This window comes from Balaenoptera acutorostrata, chromosome 8 (genome assembly GCF_949987535.1).
Source record: "Balaenoptera acutorostrata chromosome 8, mBalAcu1.1, whole genome shotgun sequence".
NCBI classification, from domain to species: domain Eukaryota; kingdom Metazoa; phylum Chordata; class Mammalia; order Artiodactyla; family Balaenopteridae; genus Balaenoptera; species Balaenoptera acutorostrata.
In genome coordinates, this window is record NC_080071.1 from 99304220 (window position 1) to 99326716 (window position 22497).

Below are 22497 nucleotides of genomic sequence, written 5' to 3' on the forward strand. Positions count from 1 at the left end.
AAGGGGCAGAGGTGGAGGAGGGAAGGATTGGGAGTTTGGGATTAGCAAATGCAAATTATTATATATGGGATGGATGAACAACAAGGTCCTACCGTATAGCACAAGGTATTATATTCAATATCCTATGATAAACCATAATGGAAGAGAATATGAAAAATATGTATAAGTGGATCAGTTTGCTGCACAGCAAAAATTAACATTGTAAATCAACTATACTCAATAACATAAAAAAAGAATGTTTCACCTATGTTCTCTTCTAATTTTATGGTGTCATGTCTTACATTGAGGTCTTTAAGCAATTTTGAGTGTATATATTTTGTATATGGTGTGTGAAATGTTCTAAACTCATTCTTTTACATGCAGCTGTTCAGCTTTCCTACACCACTTGGTTTTTTTTTATTGGAGTATAGTTGATTTACAGTGTTGTGTTGGTTTCTGCTGTACACCAAAGTGAATCAGTTATATGTGTACATATATCCACTCTTTTTTTAGAGTCTTTGCCCATGTAGGTCATTACAGAGTATTGAAAAGGGATCCCTGTGCTATACAGTGAGTCCTTATTAGTTATCTATTTTATATATAGTAGTGTGTATGTGTCAATCCCAATCTCCCAATTTATCCCTCCCCCACCCTCCACTTTCCCCCCAGTAACCTTAAGTTTGTTTTCTACATCTATGCTCTATTTCTGTCTTGTAAATAAGATCATTTGTACCATTTTTTAAGATTCCACATATAAGTGATATCACATGATATTGGTCGTTCTCTGTCTGACTTACTTCACTCAGTATGACAATCTCTAGGTCCATCCATGTTGCTGAAAATGGCATTATTTCATTCTTTTTTATGGCTGAGTAATATTCCATTGTATATATGTACCACATCTTCCTTATCCATTCCTCTGTCAATGGACATTTAGGTTGCTTCCATGTCCTGGCTATTGTAAATAATGCTGCAATAAACATTGGGGTGCATATATCATTTCAAATTATGGTTTTCTCCAAATATATGCCCAGGAATGGGATTGCAGTATCATATGGTAGCACTATTTTTAGTTTTTTAAGGAACCTCCATACTGTCCTCCATAGCAGCTGTACCAATTTACATCCCCACCAACAGTGTAGGAGGGTTCCCTTTTCTCCACACTCTCCAGCATTTATTCTTTGTAGACATTTTGATGATGGCCATTCTGATTGGTGTGAGGTAATGCCTCATTGTAGTTTTGATTTACATTTGTCTAATAATTAGTGATGTTGAACATCTTTTCATGTGCTTTTTGGCCATCTGTATGTCTTCTTTGGAGAACTGCCACTCATTTATTGATTGGGTTGTTTCTTTTTTCCTATTGAGCTGCACAAGCTGTTTTTATATTTTGGAGATTAATCCCTTGCTGGTCACTTCATTTGCAAATATTTTCTTCCATTCTGTGGGTTGTCTTTCTGTTTGGTTTAGGGTTTCCTTTGCTGTGCAAAAGCTTTTAAGTTTAATTAGGTCTCATTTGTTTATTTTGTTTTTACTTTCATTATTCTAGGATGTGGGTCAAAAAAGAGAGTGTTCTATGGTATCTGGTCTTAAATTTAGGTCTTTTCTCCATTTTGGGTTTATTTCTGTGTATGGTGTTAGGGAGTGTTCTAATTTCATTATTTTACATGTAGTTGTCCAGTTTTCCCAGCACCACTTATTGAAGAGGCTGTCTTTTCTCCACTGTATATTCTTGCCTCTGTTGTCATAGATTATGTGACCATAGTTGCTTGTGTTTATCTCTGGACTTTCTATCCTGTTCCATTTACCTGTATTTCTGTTTTTGTGGCAGTACCATACTGTTTTGATGACTGTAGCTATGTACTATAGTCTGAAGTTAGGGAGCCTGATTCCTCCAGCTCCGTTTTTTTTTCTCAAGATTGCTTTGGCCATTTGGGGTCTTTTTTGTTTCCATACAAATTGTTAAATTTTTGTTCTAATTCTGTGAAAAATGCCATTGGTAATTTAATAGGGATTGCATTGAATCTGTAGATTGCTTTGGGTGGTATAGTCATTTTGACAATATTGATTCTTCCAATCCAACAACATGGTATATCTCTCCATCTGTTTGTGTCATCTTTAATTTCTTTCATCAGTATCTTATAGTTTTCTGAGTACAGATCTTTTGCCTCCTTTGGTTGGTTTATTCCTAGGTATTTTATTCTTTTTGATGAGATGGTAAATGGGATTGTTTCCTTAATTTCTCTTTCTGATCTTTCATTGTTAGCGTGTAGGAATGCAAGAGATTTCTGTGTATTAATTTTGTATCCTGCAACTTTACCGAGTTCACTGATGAGCTCTAGTAGTTTTCTGGTAGCATCTTTAGGATTTTCTGTTATACTATCATGTCATCTGCAAACAGGGGCAGTTTTACTTCTTTTACGATTTGGATTCCTTTTATTTCTTTTTCTTCTCTGATTGTCATGGCTAGGACATCCAAAACTTTGTTGAGTAAAAGTGGCGAGAGTGGACCTCCTTGTCTTGTTCCTAATCTTAGAAGAAATGCGTTCAGTTTTTCACCATTGAGAATGATTTTTGCTGTGGGTTTGTCATACATATATGACCTTTATTATGTTGAGGTAGGCTCCCTCTATGGCCACTTTCTGGAGAGTTCTTATCATAAATGGGTGTTGAATTTGTTAAAACCTTTTTCTACAGCTATTGAGATGACCATATGGTTTGTATCCTTTAATTTGTTGCAGTGTATCACACTTCTTGATTTGTAGATACTGAAAAATCCTTGCATCCCTGAGATAAATCCCACCTGATCATGGTGTATGATCCTTTTAATGTGCTGTTGGATTCGATTTGCTAGTAAGTTGTTGAGGATATTTTCATCTATGTTCATCAGTGGTATTGGCCTGTAATTTTCTTTTTTTGTGATATCTTTGTCTAGTTTTGGTATCAGGGTGATGGTGGCCTCATAGAATGAGTTTGGGAGTGGTCTGTTTTTATGTGGGAATGTCCTTTTGTAGCCTGTGGTTTTGTTGTTGTTGTTGTTATTATTATTATTATTATTATTTTGGTATAAGGGCTGTTTTTAGTATGGATGTCTGCCACCTTTTCCCTCAGTGTATCCTGGCCATTATCCCCTTGAAAGGGGGTATGACTGGTGTTGTGACCAGAGCCTGCCCTGATATTGAGCAAGGCCTCCCTTTTGCTTTGTGGTTGTCTCTGCCCTGTCAGAGGTGGGGACTGCTCCCTAGTTGCTGGAGTAGAGGCCCCCAGATCTCTTTCTTAGCTGTGATTCTGATCTTTGGTGCGAAGTAGGTGGGGTTGGAGCACTCCCACCAGGAGAGAAGCCACTGAGTATTGATTCTCTAGAGCTGTTCACTTGTGAGTGTGCTCTGTTGTATCACCTTTCACCTGTTGTGCAAGATCACAAGTTACTCTGTTGTTGACACTGCTTTTGGTGCCTCCTTAATCATGGGTATGCTGGCAGTTGTCCCTGGTGTCTCTCAGGTGTTGTTTTCACCAGGCCACCAGTGTAGATCCACTGAAGTCAAGTCCCAGGTTTGTAGTAATCATGGATCTGGACCTGCTGTGGGTGCTATGGGGGCAGCTCAGACTCTGACCTGGCCCAACCCCCATGTGTACATGCCCACAAAGTCCACAGCTGCTAAAGCTAGACCCATCTCAGTTGCAGGAGCACTCATTGTCTGTTTAGATGTTCCACAGGTGCTGAGTTTACCAAGCTGGTCGTGGGGGTTTAATCAGCAGTTCGTGCAGCTTCAAGGAGAGATTTCAGCTCTTCTTCCTTAGTTACATGGTTCCTGAGACTTAGCTTTGGTTTCAGCCCCATCTCTGCATGTGGGCCACCCACGGGCATCTGCTGCCCATCCAGGCGAGAGGGAGAATAGCTGGCAACCAACTGGGCTGCACATGCTCACCCAGGCAGGAGAGGACAGGGGTGGTGACCAACTGGGGTGTGCATGCTTGCCCAGGCAGGAGGGGTGGAGGTGGAGACCAACTGAGCTATGAGAACCTGCTCTGGTGGGAGCCCCTCCTAGTGCCTGCAGAGGCGGGGGCTGGTGCATGGGGAGAGAGGCTGTAATGGCAGCTGCACACTTTGCATGTCACTCATCAATGGCGATTCACTTCTGTGGTGTTCCGGACTTCCTCCAGGAGCATTCCCAGTTGTGGAGCTCCTCACTCCCAGCCTCTCAGGCTGTCTCCATGCAGCCAACAGCAGTCCTCTCCCCAGGTCTGCTCTCCAAACCCCATGTTCCAACACCCAACCCCTGTGTGCACCAGTGGACACATGTCTCAGGCTGGGGAGCCCAGAGCTGTGGTAAGGATTATCTATGTAGGTCTCACTCTGTCCTGCCTGCCACTGACCAGTTTCTGAGCTCTCTCTGGGCTCCTGAAGCTCCCTTTCTGTCTCAGCTGATCTCCCCACTGCTGACGAAGCTTCCCCAGGAGAGCCTCTCCTCTCCTTCACCTCCCTCTCAGGGGCGCAGGTCCTGTCCCACTTCCACTTTTCTTTTTTTCCTTTTCTCTCTGTCATCCTGCCCGGTTACACTGGGACCTTTTCTTGTCCTTTTAGGTGTTCAGGTTCTTCTGCTAGCATTCAGCAGGTGCTCTGTGAGAACTGTTCCATTTGTAGAGGTATTCTTGATGTACTTGTGGGTAGAGGTGAACTCCATGTCCTCCTACTCCACCATCTTTACCCCTCCCCCCTACACCACTTGGTGAAGAGACTTTTTCTCCATTGTATATTCTTGCCTCCTTTGTCATAGATTAATTGATTGCAGGTGCATGGTTTTATATCTGGGCTCTCTATTCTGTTCCACTGATCTATGTGTCTGTTTTTGTGCCAGTACCATACTGTTTTAATTACTGTAGCTTTGTGATTTGGCCCTATGTCTAGAAGGATTATGCTTCAGCTTTGTTCTTTTCCTCTGGATTGCCTTGGCAATTCAGGGTCTTTTGTTATTCCATATAAATTTTAGGATTATTTGTTCTAGTTCTTTGAAAAATGTCCTGGGTATTTTGATAGACATTGCATTAAATCTGTAGATTGCTTTGGGTAGTATGACCATTTAACAATATTAATTCTTCCAATCCAAGAGCACCAGGTATCTTCCCATTTCTATGACTCATCTTTAATTTCCTTTATAAATTTTTATAGTTTTCAGAGTGTAGGCCTTTCAGCCCCTTGGTTAAGTTTATTTCTAGGTAGTATTTTTTTTATGCAATGTTAAATGGGATTTTTTTTTTTACTTTTTCTTTCTGATATTTCACTATTAGTGTAAAGAAACAACAGATTTCTGTATACTATTCTTATATATTGCAACTTTGCTGAATTCATATATTTGTTCTAACAGTATTTGGATGGAGATTTTAGGTTTTCAGTATAAAGTATCCTGTCATCTGCAAATAGTGACAGTTTTACTTCTTCCCTTCCAATTTGGCTGACAATTATTTCTTTTTTCTTGTCTGGTTGCTTGGGCTAGGACTTCCAAACTGTGTTAGATAGAAGCATCCTTATCTTGTTCCTGAATTTAGTGAGAAGGCTTTGAGCTTTTCACCTTTGAGTATTATGTTGGCTGTGGGTTTGTCATAAACGGCCTTTATTATGTTGAGATATGTTCCCTCTATACCCACTTTGGTAAGAGATTTTAATCATCAATGGATTTTGAATTTTTTCAAGTGATTTTTCTGTGACTAATGAGACGATCGTGTAGTTTTGTTTTGTTTTATTTTGCTCATGTAGTTTTTGTCTTTAGTTTTGTTAATGTGGTGTATCACATTGATTGATTGATTGGCGTATGTTGAACCATCCTTAAGACCCTGGAATGAATCCAACTTCATCAAGGTGTATAATCCTTTTTATGTATTGTTGGATTCAATTTGCTAAAATTTTGTTGAGGATTTTTGCATCTATATTCATCAAAGATATTGGTCTGTAATTTTATTTTTTTTGTAGTGTCCTTGTCTGGTTTTGGTATCAAGGTAATTGTGGCCTCATAGAAAGAATTTGGGAATGTTCCTTTCTCTTCAATTTTTTTTCAATAGTTTGAGAAGAATAGGTAAAAGTTCTTTGTATGTTCGGTTGAATTCCCAGTGAAATAGTCTGGTCCTGGACTTTTGTTTGCAGGGAGTTTTTTTAAAATTACAGATTCTATTCACCTTAGTGATCAGTCTGTTTAAATTATTTATTTCTTCCTGACTATTTTGGCAGGTTGTGTGTTTCTAGAAATTTGCCCATTTTTTCTAAGTTGTCCAATACGTTGACATATAATTGTTTATAGTATTCTCTTATGTTTTTTGGGGTATTTCTGTGTTATCAGTTGTTATTTATCCTCTTTCATTTCTTATTTTGTTTATTTTTGTCCTCTCTCTTTTCTTTTTGGTGAGCCTGGCTATAGATTTGTCAATATTTTTCCTCTTTTCAAAAACCAGCTCTTGGTTTTATTGATCTATTTTATTGTTTTTATGATCTCTATTTTATTTCCTCTTTGATCTTTATTATTTCCTTCTGCTGACTTTGGGTTTTGTTTGTTCTTCTTTTAGGTGGTAGGTTGTTTATTTGAGATTTTTCTTGTTTCTTGAGGAAGGCCTGTATCATTATGAACTTTCCTCTTAGAACTGCTTTTGCTACATCCCATAGATTTTGTAAAGTGTGTTTTCATTTTCGTTTGTCTCAAGTTATTTTCTTATTTCTTCTTTGATTTCATCATTGACCCAGTGGTTTTATTTATTTTTTTGTAACATGTTTAGTCTCCATGTGTTTCTTCTTTTCCTGTTTTTCTTTCTGTAGTTGATTTCTAGTTTCATACCACTGTGGTTAGGAAAGAACTTGAAATAATTTTCATCTTCTTAAATTTGTTGAGGCTTGTATTGTGACCTAGTATATGGTCTATCTTAGAGAACATTCCATGTGTGCTTGAAAATTATGTGTATTCTGCTTTTTTTTGGATGTAGTGTCCTGTAGATATCAATTAAGTACATGTGTTCTATTGTGTCATTTAGGACCTCTGTTGCCTTATTGATTTTCTGTCTGGATGATTGTCTATTGCTGTCAGTGGGGTGTCAAAGTCCCCTAATATTATTGCATTATTTACAGTTTTTCCCTTTATGTCTGTTAGTGTTTGCTTTGTATATTTAGGTGTTTCTCTATTGGGTGAGTATGTTAATGAGTGTAGTATCCTCTTCTTGTATTGATCCCTTTACCATTATATAATGCCCTCATTTGTCTTTTGTTATAACTTTGTTTTAAAGTTTATTTTGTCTGATGAATATTGCTATCTCTGCTTTCTTGTAATGAAGTATATTTTTTTCTTGTAATGAAATATATTTCTTAACATGAAATATACTTTTTCATCTCCTCACTTTCAGTGTGTGTGTCTTTCACCCTGAAGTGTGTCTCTTGAAAGCAGCATATTGTAAGTTCTTTTTTTTTTTTTTTAATCCAATATGCTCCTCTGTGTCTTTTGATGGGAACATTTAGTCCAGTGACATTTAAAGTAATTATTGATAGGTATGTACTTATTGCCATTTTAATCCTTGATTTCCAGTTGCTTTTGTTGTTCTTCTTTGTTCATTTCTTCTTCATTTTGTTTTTCCTTTTGTGGTTTGATTTTCTTTTGTAGTATCTTTGAGTTCCTTTCTTTTTGGTTTTTGTGAATCAGTATATGTTTTTGATTTGTGGTTACCATGAAGTTCAAGTATGTTTACCCATAACTATATCTACTTGCTTTAAATTTATAATCTTTCAAGTTCAAACATATTCTAAAAGATATACATTTTTGTACTCTCTTCCCCACATTTTGTGTATTTGTTGTCCTATTTTACATCTTCATGTTTATCCTTTTCCTGTTTATTGTAGTTATAATCCCTTTTATAATTTTTAAATTGTTTTTTAATCTACCTACTGGCTTATTTACATGATCTTCAGTCCTTACTATATATTTGCCTTTCCTATTGGAATTTTCCCTTTCCTATGGATTTTTCTTCTTTCCTATTTACAGAAGATATTTCAATATTTCTTTCTAGATAGGTTTAGTATTGATGAGTTCTTTTAGTTTTTGCTTGTCTGAGAAATTCTTAGTTTCTTCTTCTAATCTAAATGATAAGCTTGCTGGGTAGAGTATCCTAGGTTGCAAGTTTTTCCCTGGCAGGACTTTAAATATATCATGCCACTCCTTTCTGGCCTGCAAAGTTTCTCCAGAGAAATCAGCTGATAACCTTATAGGAGTTCCCTTGTAACTGACTCTTTGTTTTTCTCTTGCTGCCTTAGAATCCTCTCTTTGTCTTTATTTTTTGCCATTTTAATTATGATATGTCTTGGTGTGGGTCTGTTTGGGTTCATCTTGTTTGGGAACTTCTGTGCTTACTGTAACTGGATATCCATTTCCTTCTTAAGGTTTGGGAAGTTTTCAGCCATAATTTCTTCAAATACATTCAATCCCTTTCTCTCTCTCTCATTCTTCTTGAATTCTTATTGTGCATAGCTTGGCATGGTTTATGTTATCCCATAGATCTTGTATGTTGCTTTCACTTTTTAAATTTGTCTTTCTGTCTGCTGTTCTGATTGGATGATTTCCATTATTCTATCTTCCAGATCACTTATTTGTTCTTCTGTGTCATTTAGTCTGCTATTCATTGTTTCTAGATTGGTTTTTATCTCAGTAACTGAATTGTCTATTTTTGACTAGTTCATCTTTATAGTTTCTAGTTCCTTGTTACAGTGATCTGCATTTCTCTTGAAAATATTTCTTAATTCAGTTAGCATTTTTATTACCACCTTTTTGAACTTGGTAGGCTGATGAACTTTGTATCATTATTTATTTTTTCAGGGGATTTCTCTTGCTCCTTTAAGTTGGAGTAGCTCCTCTGACATTTTACTTTCTCTGTCTTTATGAATTTAGGAGAAATAGTTATCTACTCTAGTCTTGAATGGGTGTTTTTATGTGGGAGTTTCCCTGTGTAGACTGTGTATGTCCAATGTCATTGGTGGGAGGTCTGGTTTTGATATGGATGCAAGCTTTGTCTTTCCTCAGGGTATGCCAATATTCCCTTGATAGGGTGTGTGGTTGGTGTTGGGGGATATAAAGCCTGTATAGGATGTGAGGCGGGACTTCCTCTCTGCTCTGTGCCTGTTGCTCCCCTGTCCAGGGTGGGGTCTGCTCCCCAGTTGTTGGAGTAGAAGCCCTGAGGGTCAGTTCAATCAAGTTCTGTTGCCCTTGAGTACATGGCCTGCCCCAAAGGAGGTAATTGCTGAAGCAAGTAAGGCCCTTGCAGTCACAGAGGATCTATGTGCCACATGTGTAAGAATCCACAGTTCTGCTCAGAAACAGCCCAAGGTACCATCCATTCCCCTGTTGTGTTCATCCCAGATCTAGTGCAAGACTGTGGTGTAGAGTAGGCTGGGGCTGGGGTGATCAGGGTACTGTGACTGCAGGATCTGAGGTGGCTGCATTGCTGCCTGAGACCTAGACTTTCTCTGTGATAGTCTTCTCCCAGGACCTGTCTGCCCCAGATCCAGTGCTAAGCTGAGGTGTGGATTTGGTGGAGCCAGGGCCCTCTCACTGGGAGACAAACCTCTGCATGCTCCTGTGGCACCACCTCAGTGCCTATTTCTTTGTGTGCCTTGTGTTGTTGAAAATGGGACATTTGAATATTATAATATGGTAATTGTTCCTTGGCCTTTTTCCCAGAGTTTGCTGTTTTTATTTTGAATTGCTGAAGGCTGTAGTAGTCCATTTGTTTTGTGACTTTCCCAAACTATTTTTGCATAGGCTATATTTCTTGTCATGCATGGTCACTGAATTCTGTGTTCCTTAGTGTGTTCAGCTAATGTTTTTACAGAGATTTCCTTGAAAGTCAGGAGCTAAAAATCAAAAATAAATAAACAAATACAACAATAACAAAAGCTAAATCTTAGCTTTAATAGTGTCTGCTAGTTTGGGGATATTTCTATAGAGGATGAGATCTTAGAACTGCCTATCCACCATTTTGCTGATGTCACTCTGACATCTTCCTTCTTAAGTGCTCTGTCTTTGGATGTACTTTTACCTTTGTCTTGAATGCTCTTTCCCTCTTTACCTGGAAAGTTATATTCAACGTCTAAGATCTTGCCTAAATATCACCTTCTTTGTGAAATTTTATTTCAGCCACCACATTGTTACTCTCTCTGGCTGCTCCCTAATTGTTTGTATGTATACACACTGTTACAGCCAGTATAACTGTTTACCTATAGATGTGTGTTCTCCACTGGATGGTAAGCCTTTTGAAATCCATGTGGTATCTTGCTTACATTTCCATCCATAACCCTTAAGCTCAGAGCCTGGCACAGAACAGGCATCCAAGAGTGGCATATAGAAGAGCTTAAAGGGACACTCAGTGAGGATGAAATGAATAGGAGTATCCTCTGACATGTAAGAAGACTGGTCTTTCAAGAGTATGGAACTGGGTACACTTTGGAAAACAGAAGTTAGGAAAGATAGTAGTAGACAAGGGGTAATTTGAATATATATCTTCAAATTCTGTAGGTCATATGCAATAATTATTGTTTTCCAGAAGATAATCTATATTTATGCCCTCAAAGGTAAAATAAGGGTAATAAAAAATTGAAATCAGCACATAAAATTTTAATATTATTTTAAATGAAAGGTGGAGGATTGTCAAGAATTGTTGGTTGACAGGATACTTGATTCACCCAGATAATTCTTATTCAAGAGATTTTTTTCCCTCAAATACGTAAACAATTGAAGTCTCAATGCTTTTCTTTTTGTAATGAATAGTTTTCTGCTTCTCCCAGTTACAAACTTTGGCCTTGGAGAACTCCTCTATCTTTCTGGTGGGCAACAGTAACCTCTAACTTTTGAAGGTGTAATGGTTTAGTGAAAACCATACACAGAAATATCTATTAAATACACGGTTACAAGCAAGCACAAATCAGTTTGTGCAACCTGTTTCATTAATCTGATGATGTCATAGTTCTTTGAACTTTTAGTTCACTTTGCAAGAAACATTAACAATGAACCAAAAGATGACAAATATTCTAGTAAAATTCTGTGAGCCTTAGAGTTGACATCAGACACAGAATGTTTAGAGATGAAGTGTCGGGCCCTCTCCCTGATGAAGAGAAGAGCAGGCATCACGCCAAAAATTTTTTTTAGACCTCTTTGAAGTCCCTCCCTCCTGACTCTCCCAGCACCTCTCTCCACAGGCAGTCTTTGATTTGATTTCTGTCACTATTGATCAGAGGTTGGGAAGCTTTTTGTAAAGGGCTAGAGGTAGTAAATATTTGAGGCTATGTAGGCCATACACTCTGTTATAAGTACTCAACACTGCTGCTGTAGTGCTAAAGCAGCCATAGAAAATGTGTAAATGAATGGTTGTGTTGTGTTCCAATAAAAATTTATTTACAAAAACAGGTAGCAGGCCAGATTTGACCCATGGGCTGTAGTTTGTCAAAGCCTGCTACTTGCATTTTCTAGAGGTTTATATAAAAAATTGTATATGGGGACTTCCCTGGTGGCACAGTGGATAAGACTCTGTGTTCCCAATGCAGGGGGCCCAGGTTCAATCCCTGGTCAGGGGACTAGATCCCACATGCATGTCACAACTGAGTTCACATGCCACAACTAAGGAACCCACATGCTGCAACTAAGGAGCCTGTCTGCTGCAACTAAGACCCAGCACAACCAAATAAAAAATAAATTGTATATGCAATATTTTTTGGTCTGACTTCTTTCATTCAGCATAATTATTATGAGATTTATCCATGTGGCAGTGTACATCAGTAGTTCATCCTTTTTATTGCTGAGTAGTATTCTATGGCTTGACTATGCCACAATTTGTACATCCATTCACCTATTGATGGACATTTGATAGTTTGACTTGACTATGACAATGAAAACTGCAGTGAATATTTGTGTTTAATTGTTTGTATCATCATATACTTTAATTTCTCTTGGGATAATACCTAAAAGTGGAATGGTTGGAACATTTAGTGGACTTATGAATAACGTTTTTGAAAACTGCCAAACTGTTTCCCAAAGTGGTTATACCATCTTACAATTCCACCAGCAGTGTATGAGATTTCCAGTTCCTCCATATCCTTGTCAACACTTAGTTTGGTTGATCTTTTTGACTTTATACATTCTAAGGTACATAGTGAAATGTCATGTGGTTTTACTTTGCATTTCCCTGGTGACTAGTGATATTCAGCATCTTTTCATGTGCTTGTTTGCCATCCTTTTATCTTCTTTGGTGAGGTGTCTGTTCAAAATATTCCCCATTGTAATTGGGTTGTTTACTCATTTTTGAGTTTTGAGAATTCAGAAAATGCATTCTGGATATGAGTCCTAGATGATTTACAGATATTTTCTCCTAGTTCATGGCTTGTCTGCTGTTTCTTAACAGTTACTTGAAAAGCAGGAATTTATTATTTTGATAAAGTCCAATTTATGAAAATTTTCTTTTATGGATACATGCTTTTAGTGTATCTAAGAAAACTCCCCTGAGATCAAAGAAGTTTTTACCTATGTTTATTCTAGAAGTTTTAAAGTTATAAATTTTACATTTAGGCTTATTGTCCATGTAGCTAACTTTTGTGTATGATTCAATAAACCGATCAAAGTAAAAAAAAAATTTTGCTTGTGAATAGCCAATTGTTTCAGCACCATTTATGGAAAAAATTACAATTTCCTCACTGAACTATTGTTGAACTTTTCTTGCAAATCAGCTGATCTTTAACTTGTGGGTGTATTTCTGGACTCTCCATTCATCAGTTTGACTATATTTATGTAATACTACACTGTTTTGATTACCATAGCTTTATAATAAGTCTTGAAGTGAGGTAATGTATGTTCTCCAATTTTGTCCTTCTTTTTCAAGATTGTATTGGCTATTCTAGGTCATTTGAATTTCCATACGAATTCTGGTATTTCTACAAAATATTCTTAGGAAAAACTAAAGGAGACCTTAATATATGGAGACATATACCACATTCATAGATAAGAAGACCGTATATTGTTAAAATGCCAGTTCTTCCCAAAATAATCTATACATGGTCCCTCAAATGTGTCCACATTCTAATTCGTGATGTTAATACCTGTGTATGTTATGTTACATGATAGAAGGGACTTTGCAGGTGAAATTAAGGTTACAAACCTTAAAATAGGGAAATTTTCCTGGATTATCCAGGTGTGCCCAGTGTAATGACATAGGCCCTTAAAATGGAAGTGGAAAAGAAGAGAGTCAGTTAGAGAGATGCAACAGAAGAAGAAACAGGAGAGATTTGAATTGTGAGAGTGACTTGACTTGACCCACCATTGCTGGCTTTGAAGATAAAGGAAAGGGGTCATGAGCTAAGGAATGTGGGTGGCCTCTAGAAGCTGAGAACAACTCCTGGGTGTCAGCAAGTGAGGAAGTGGGGACCTCAGTTTGAATTGAATTATGTATACAACCCAAATAAGCAGGGAAACAGTTTTTGTCCTGAAGCCTCCAGAAAGGAATGCAGCCCTGCCAACACCTTACCTTTGTTTTGAAGCTCTAACTAGAGACCCAACCAAGCTCATCGTACTTCTGACCTATGAAAACTGTGATATAATAAGGAGGTGCTATTTCAAGCCACTACATTTGTAGTAATTTGTTATGGCAGCTATAGAAAACTAGTACTCTTTTTATGCTTTTATAATCTATAGCCATATCACTGATCTTATTCTTGATATTAGCATTTTTCCCCTTTGTCTTTTTGTCCTATTTAGACTGGCTAAGGTTTATCAATCTTCTTGATATTCTAAAAGAACCAAGTTTTGGTATCATTGCTTTTCTCTAGTATTTTTCTATTTTCTATTTCATTTATTTCTGATCCAGCACATTTTTATTCTACGTATTTTAAATTTTATTTGCTCTACTCAGAAAAAAATTTGTTCAGCCTAGTTGAACAAAAACTTCACAAAAGAACATGTATGGATGACAGATAAGTACACGAAAAGATGCTCAACATCATTAGACACTAGGGAAATACAATTCGAAATCACAATGAGATACCATTTCATACCCACTGGAATGTCAAAAATCAAAAAAGCTAAGTGTTGAAAATGTAGAGAAACTGGAATTCTCATATACTAGTGGTGGGATTGTAAAATGTTACAACCATTTTGGGAAACAGTCTCACAGTTTCTTAAAACATAAATATTCCATAATACTAGCCTATTATATGATCCAACCATTCCATTCCTAGATATTGACCCAAGGGAACTGAATGCATAATGTACATATAGATAATTTATATGAAAGCTCATAGCACATTCATTTGTAATAGCCAAACACTGGAAGCAGTGCAAATGTCCATCAAGGTGAATGAGTATGTGCATTGTGGCATAGCCATACTATGCCATACTAAACAATAAAGAAGAATGACTATTGGTCCACACACCAACACTGAAGAATCTTAAAATAATTGTGCTGAATGGAAGCAGATAAAAAATACATACTATATGATTGCATTTAAGAAAAGAGATGAATGGTTTCCTGGGGGGGGGGGGTGGTCTGGTGACAGGAGGCAGGAGAGGGAGGAAAGAACATGGGCATGAGTAAACTGCTGGGGTGGTGGATATATTCATTATCCTGCCTGTTGTGTTGGTTTCTTTGGTATATACATTACGCAAAATACAAATTGTACGTTTTAAGCATGTTCAGTTTGCAGAATATCAATTATCTTCAATTTAAGAAAGCAATCCGAAGATGAAGAATTCGTGTTTTAACAATTGAACTACATCTGTAACTCTATTTGTTTTTCAGGGTGGATTGCTATTCTGGGTGCCATCTGGTTGCTAATTTTAGCTGATATCCATGATTTTGAGATAATTCTACACAGAGTAGAATGGGCAACCCTTCTATTCTTTGCAGCACTCTTTGTTCTTATGGAGGTAAGACTTTAGTTGAACTTTTGCAATATGATCTTGTCTGATTTTTAGATTTCACATTTTATTTAGTGAATGAAGAAAGCCCAAAGTCTGTAAGTCTTTCTACATATTCACTAAGTGGAAAATTATGTGGGTTGAAATTAGACTATTTTAAGTTAAAACAAATTTTATCTCAGGCACCTAAATATTATTTAATAAATTGATTTATTTGGTTGCTGTTTTTTTTCTTGAATAACATTTGTGGTTTGTAAACTTGTTCTAATTTCATTTGTTACAAAGTGCAATAGAATTTACTCTAATTTTGGGGCAAAATGACTTGTTACAGAAAGTTTACAGGGAAATGTTATCTTGATGATCTATTGCATTTTGTGTAATATTTAAGTAAATATTCTGTTATGATGGAAAAAACTACATCAAAGAAAAGAATGAATAATATATATTGTTTTATTTAGTTATAATTGTTGTTACAAAATTATTCACAATACTTTTTAATCTTTAGACTTGATTTATAAACTTCTGTCCTCCTCAAATGCAAAGCTTTACTGATGTACAAGACTACTACTCCCCAAAGGATCCAAATGTTTCCATTAATTACCTTAATTAATTACCTTAATTTATTGATGACAGATCCATTCAATATTCATTAGTCTCTTGATTCAGACTTTGGCTTTTTTTTTTCAACTTTTTAAAAACAGGTCCCTTGAATCATTGAAATCTATGTCTTTAACTCATAATGGATTTCACAGATGTAATCAAATGACTCATATAGGCCCTCCAAATATGTCAGGGAGTCATGAATCATATTCTACTTCATCAGTTTCCTACTCAAAAACTTCACCTTTTCTATTCTGAGTCTTCTTTACACACAGAATATGAGGACTACTGGGGGGGAAATTCTGGTTACTGTTACATGATTGGCTTTTGAGAGTCCCTGCCTCAATTACATGTTTATTCAAGGTGTAAATTGCTATCTCATCTGGGTTTTTGGCATATTGTTCTCAATGGCATATACTTCTCTTTGTCTTGATGGGATAAACACTGGAATTTTTAAAGCAACTTAAGATATAATTTATATATCATAAAATTCACTCATTTTAACTTTACAGTTTAATGATTTTTAGTAAATTTTGAACGTTTTATCCCTATGACCCTCACACCCATTTATAATCAGTTCTAGCTCTTAACTCCAGCTCTAGGCAATCACTAATCTTTTTTCTATTGATTGATATGCCTTTTCTGTACATTTCATCTAAAAGGAATCCTATACTGTGTACCATTTTCTGTCTGGTTTCTTTAAATTAGAATAATGATGTTGAGGTTCATCCATGTTCTGGTATATAACTTAGTCTCATTTTGTTTTATTGCTGAATAGCATTCCACTATATGGATACACCATATTTAATTTACCTATTTTCATAAACATCTGTGTATATTTGTATATGTCTTTATGTGGACATGTTTTCATTTGTTTTAGGTAGATGTTAGGTCTTATCATAAGTTTAGATTCTTAAGAAACTGCCTGGGACTTCCCTGGTGGTCCAGTGGTTAAGAATCCGCCTTCCAATGCAGGGGACGTAGGTTCAATCCCTGGTCAGGGAACTAAGATCACACATGTTGCAGAGCAACTAAGCCCAAGCACTGCAACTACTGAGCCCAAGCACTCTAAAGCCCATGCACCACAACTACTGAGCCCGCATGCTACAGCTCCTGAGCCTGCATGCTCTGAAGCCCGTGTACCACAACTAGAGAGGCTATGCGCCTCCACTACTGAGCCTGCGTGCTCTAGAGCCTGCACGCCACAACTAGAGAGAAGCCCGTGTGCTGCAACAAAGAGCCCACATGCTGCAATAAAAGATCCCGCATGCCGCAATGAAGATCCCACGTGCTGCAGCCAAGACTTGATGCAGCCAAATAATAAATAAATAAATATTTTAAAAAAACTGCCAAAATGTTTTCCACAGTGGCTGTACCATTTTACATTCCTATCTGTAATGTAGTAGATTCCAGTTTCTTTATATCCTCTCTGTCACATAATGCCATTCTTTTTGATTATAGACATTCTAGTAAGTGTGAAAAGGTATTTAATTTTTTAAAAAGCAAGTATGGGGAAAAGTCCATTTGAACCATGGTTTTCTCTGGATATATGCCCAGTAGTGGGATTGCTGGATCATATAGTAATTCTATTTTTAGTTTTTTAAGGAACCTCCATACTGTTCTCCATTGTAGCTGCACCAGTTTACACCAACAGTGTAGGAAGGCTCCCTTTTCTCCACACCCTCTCCAGCATTTATTTTTTGTAGACTTCTTGATGATGGCCATTCTGACTGGTGCTAAGTGATAGCTGGTAATTTTGATTTGCATTTCTCTAATAATTAGCTATGTTGAGCATCTTTTCATGTGTCTCTTGCCCATCTGTATGTCTTCTTTGGAGAAATGTCTCTTTAGGTCTTCTGCCCATTTTTTCAGTGGGTCTTTTGTTTTTCTGATATTGAGCCGCATGAGCTGTTTGTAAATTTTGGAGATTATTCCCTTGTCTGTTGCATCATTTGCAAATATTTTCTTTGCTGTGCAAAAGATTTTAAGTTTCATTAGGTCCCATTTGTTTATTTTTTATTTTATTTCCATTACTCTAGGAGGTGGGTCATAAAGGATCTTGCTGTGATTTATGTCATAGAGTGTTCTGCCTATGTTTTCCTCTAAGGGTTTTATAGTGTCTGGCTTTATGTTTAGGTCTTTGATTTATTTTTGTGTATGGTGTTAGGAAGTGTTCTAATTTCATTCTTTTACATGTAGCTGTCCAGTTTTCCCAGCACCACTTATTGAAGAGGCTGTCTTTTCTCCATTGTATATTCTTGCCTCCTTTGTCAAAGATATGGTGACCATACAACATATGTGCATGGGTTTATCTCTGTGTTTTTCTATCCTGTTCCTTGATCTATATTTCTGTTTTTGTGCCAGTACTATACTGTTTTCATGACTGTTGCTTTGTAGTATAGTCTGAAGTCAGGGAGCCTGATTCCTTCAGCTCCGTTTTTCTTTCTCAAGATTGCTTTGGCTATTTGGGGTCTTTTGTGTCTCCATACAAATTTAGAAAATGTTTGTTCTAGTTCTGTGAAAAATGCCATTGGTGATTTGATAGGGATTGTATTAGGTAGTATAGTCATTTTGACAATATTGATTCTTCCAACCCAAGAGCATGATATATCGTTCCATCTGTTTGTCATCGTTGACTTCTTTCATCAGCGTCTTACAGTTTTTGGAGTACAGGTTTTTTGCTTCCTTAGGTAGTATATAAAAGTTATAAATGTCTGTTATATTTTTTGATGCTATTTTGAATACAATTGTTTTCTTAACTTTATTCTGACTGTATGTTAACATTACATAGAGATACAATTGATTTTTTAATATTAACACTGTGTCGTGTGACCTTGCTGAACCCATTTATTAGTCTAGTAGCTGTTTAGAATTTTCTTTCATGTCATCTGCAAATAAAGACATTTTAATTTCTTTTCTGATTGGAATGCCTTTAACTAGCTCACACTCTCTTCCTCTCTCTCCTCCAAATACCCTCCTTTTCCCTTCTTTTTCTTTTTTTCCTGTCTTGTTGGCCAGAATCTCTAGTTTAATGTTGAAGTGATGAATATTGGCATTCATACCTTATTTCTGACCTTAGGGGAAATGTATTCAGTTCTTCACCATTATGCATAATATTAGTTATAGGTTTTTTTAATAGATATCCTTTATTAGGTTTATAAAGTTAGGATATATTCCTAGTTTGTTGTGAAATTTTATCAGTAATGTATATTGGATTTTGTCAAATGTTTTATCTGTATCTATTAAGATGACCATATGATTTTTAACATTGAAAAATGTTACTACATTACTGATTTTCTACTGGTATACTACATTAACTGATTTTCAGCTGTTAAATCTACTTTGCATTCCTGAAGTAAATCTCACTTGGTCATGGTGTATAATAAGTTGTTGAGTTCAGATTACTATTATTTTGTTGAGAATTTTTTCATCTACATTCATGTGGGATATTGGTCTACATTATTATTTTTATGTGATGATTTGTCTGGATTTGGTATGAGCATAACATTGAATGAGTATAACAGAATGAGTTCAAAGTATTCTTTGTAGAAGAATTTGTGAAGGGCTGTTTTTAAATATTCAATAAAAGTTTCCAGTGAAGCCATCTGGGCCTGGAATTTAAATTGTGGGAAGGTTTTGTATTTGTTTGATTTTACTAATTCCATTTCTTCGGCCTATTCAGGTATAATATTTCTTCTTGAGTAAATTTTACTAATTTTTGTCTTCTATGAACTTGTCTATTTCATCCCAGTTTTAATTTTTAGCATAAGTTGTTTATAATATTGCCTCTAATACTTTTTATTTCTGTGACATCATTAGTGATATTCCCTTTTCCATTTCTGATTTTGGTGATTTGTGTCTTCTGTCTGCTTTCTTGATTAGTCTAGGTAAAGTTAGAAAATTTTTTTGATCTTTAAAAAAGGAAAATTTTACTTCATTAATTTTCCTTTTTTTCCGTATTAAATCATTGGATAAACTCTTACATTGGAAATATGCTCTTATTTTTTTTTTTTAAACTGGGACTCCTTTTAGACCCTAGTTTCTAAGATTCAGTTTGTACTGCATTTCGTCTAAAAATGTCTATTCTCTCAGTGACAAAGATATTGTGTTTTCATTATCATCCTCTTCTTCCCTTATAGATGTGTATGTCCTTAAAATTCCCAGCCTTTAAAAACTTTCTCAGGTTACTCAACTAGACAGAAGAAAATCAATTTCCAACAAGCTTCTTTTTACTGAATTCTCGGTTCCTGGTTCTTCTTGCTCCCTTTGACACCTGGGTCTTCTTATTTTATTTTATTATTATTATGTTTAACATCTTTATTGGAGTATAATTGCATTACAATGGTATGTTAGTTTCTGCTTTATAACAAAATGAATCAGCTTTACATTTACATATATCCTCATATCTCCTCCCTCTTGCATCTCCCTCCCACCCTCCCTATCCCACCACTCTAGATGGTCACAAAGCACTGAGCTGATCTCCCTGTGCTATGTGCCTGCTTACTTCCCACTAGCTATCTATTTTACATTTGGTAGTGTATATATGTCCAGGCCACTCTTTCACTTCATCCCAGCTTACACTTCCCTCTCCCCGTGTCCTCAAGTCCATTCTCTATGTCTGCGTCTTTATTCCTGTCCTGCCCCTAGGTTCTTCAGAACCTGTTTTTTAGATTCCATATATATATATATATATATATATATAATATATATATATAATATATATATTATATATATATATATTATATATATATATATTATATATATATGTTAGTATACGGTGTTTGTTTTTCTCTTTCTGACTTATTTCACTCTATGACAGACTCTAGGTCCATCCACCTCATTACAAATAATTCAATTTCATTTCCTTTTATGGCTGAGTAATATTCCATTGTATATATGTGCCACATCTTCTTTATCCATTCATCTGTTGATGGACACTTAGGTTGCTTCCATGTCCTGCCCAATGTAAATACAGCTGCAGTGAGCATTGTGGTACATGACTCTTTTTGAATTATGCCCAGTAGTGGGATTGCTGGCTCATATGGTAGTTCTATTTTTAGTCTTTTAAGGAACCTCCATACTGTTCTCCATAGTGGCTGTATCAATTTACATTCCCAGCAACAGTGCAAGCAGGTTCCCTTTTCTCCACACCCTCTCCAGCATTTATTGTTTCTAGATTTCTTGATGATGCCCATTCTGACTGGTGTGAGGTTATACCTCATTGTAATTTTGATTTGAATTTCTCTAATGATTAGTGATGTTGAGCATCCTTTCATGTGTTTGTTGGCAATCTGTATATCTTCTTTGGAGAAATGTCTAATTAGGTCTTCTGCCCATTATTGGATTGAGTTGATTGTTCTTTTGATATTGAGCTGCATGAGCTGCTTGTAAATTCTGGAGACTAATCCTTTGTCAGTTGTTTCATTTGCAAATATTTTCTCCCATCTCTGGGTTGTCTTGTTTATGGTTTCCTTTGCTGTTCAAAAGCTTTTAAGTTTCATTAGGTCCCATTTGTTTATTTTAGTTTTTATTTCCATTACTCTAGGAGGTGGGTCAAAAAGAATCTTGCTGTGATTTATGTCATGGAGTGTTCTGCCTATGTTTTCCTCTAAGAGTTTTATAGTGTCTGGCCTTACATTTAGGTCTTTAATCCATTTTGAGTTTATTTTTGTGTATGGTGTTAGAGAGTGTTCTAATTTCATTCTTTTACATGTAGCTGTCCAGTTTTCCCAGCACCACTTTTTGAAGAGGCTGTCTTTTCTCCATTGTATATTCCTGCATCCTTTATCAAAAATAAGGTGACCATATGTGCGTGGGTTTATCTCTGGGCTTTCTGTCCTGTTCCATTGATCTATATTTCTGTTTTTGTGTCAGTACCGTACTGTCTTGATTACTGTAGCTTTGTAGTATAGTCTGAAGTCTGGGAGCCTGATTCCTCCAGCTCCATTTTTCTTTCTCAAGATTGCTTTGGATATTAGCAGTCTTTTGTGCTTCCATACAAATTGTGAAATTTTCTGTTCTAGTTCTGTGAAAAATGCCCTTGGTAGTTTGATAGGGATGGCATTGAATCTGTAGATTGCTTTGGGTAGTATAGTCATTTTCAGAATGTTGATTCTTCCAATTCAAGAACATGTAATATCTCTCCATCTGTTTGTATCATCTCTAATTTCTTTCATCAGTGTCTTATAGTTTTCTGTATACAGGTCTTTTGTCTCCTTAGGTAGGTTTATTCCTAGGTATTTTATTCTTTTTGTTGCAATGGTAAATGGGAGTGTTTCCTTAATTTCTCTTTCAGATTTTTCATCATTAGTGTATAGGAATGCAAGAGATTTCTGTGCATTAATTTTGTATCCTGCTACTTTACCAAATTCATTGATTAGCTCTAGTAGTTTTCTGGTAGCATCTTTAGGATTCTCTATGTATAGTATCATGTCATCTGCAAACAGTGACAGCTTTACTTCTTCTTTTCTGATTTGAATTCCTTTTATTTCTTTTTCTTCTCTGATTGCTGTGGCTTACACTTCCAAAACTATGTTGAATAATAGTGTTGAGAGTTGGCAACCTTGTCTTGTTCCTGATCTTAAAGGAAATGGTTTCGGTTTTTCTCCATTGAGCATGATGTTGGCTGTGGGTGTGTCATATATGGCCTTTATTATGTTGAGGTAAGTTCCCTCTATGCCTACTTTCTGGAGGGTTTTTATCATAAATGGGTGTTGAATTTTGTCGAAAGCTTTCTCTGCATCTATTGAGATGATCATATGGTGTTTCTCCTTCAATTTGCTAATATGGTGTATCACATTGATTGATTTGCATATATTGAAGAATTCTTGCATTCCTTGGATAAACCCCCCTTGATCATGGTGTATGATCCTTTTAATGTGCTGTTTGTTTCTGTTTGCTAGTATTTTGTTGAGGATTTTTGCAGCTATGTTCATCAGTGGTATTGGCCTGTAGTTTTCTTTTTTTGTGACATCTTTGTCTGGTTTGTGTATCAGGGTGA

At 36.3% G+C, this 22497-nt stretch overlaps 1 protein-coding gene across 8 annotated transcripts in view; it reads left to right on the top strand.

The window, feature by feature from the left end:
* Positions 1-22497, top strand: part of OCA2 (OCA2 melanosomal transmembrane protein) — a 281194-nt gene that overhangs the window by 194801 nt on the left and 63896 nt on the right. For all 8 annotated transcript variants that reach the window (XM_007182886.3, XM_057550707.1, XM_007182888.3 and 5 more), the window contains one exon: positions 14779-14906. In XM_007182886.3, coding sequence (XP_007182948.2) covers positions 14779-14906 — 128 coding nt within the window. The remainder of the gene's footprint in view (positions 1-14778; positions 14907-22497) is intronic.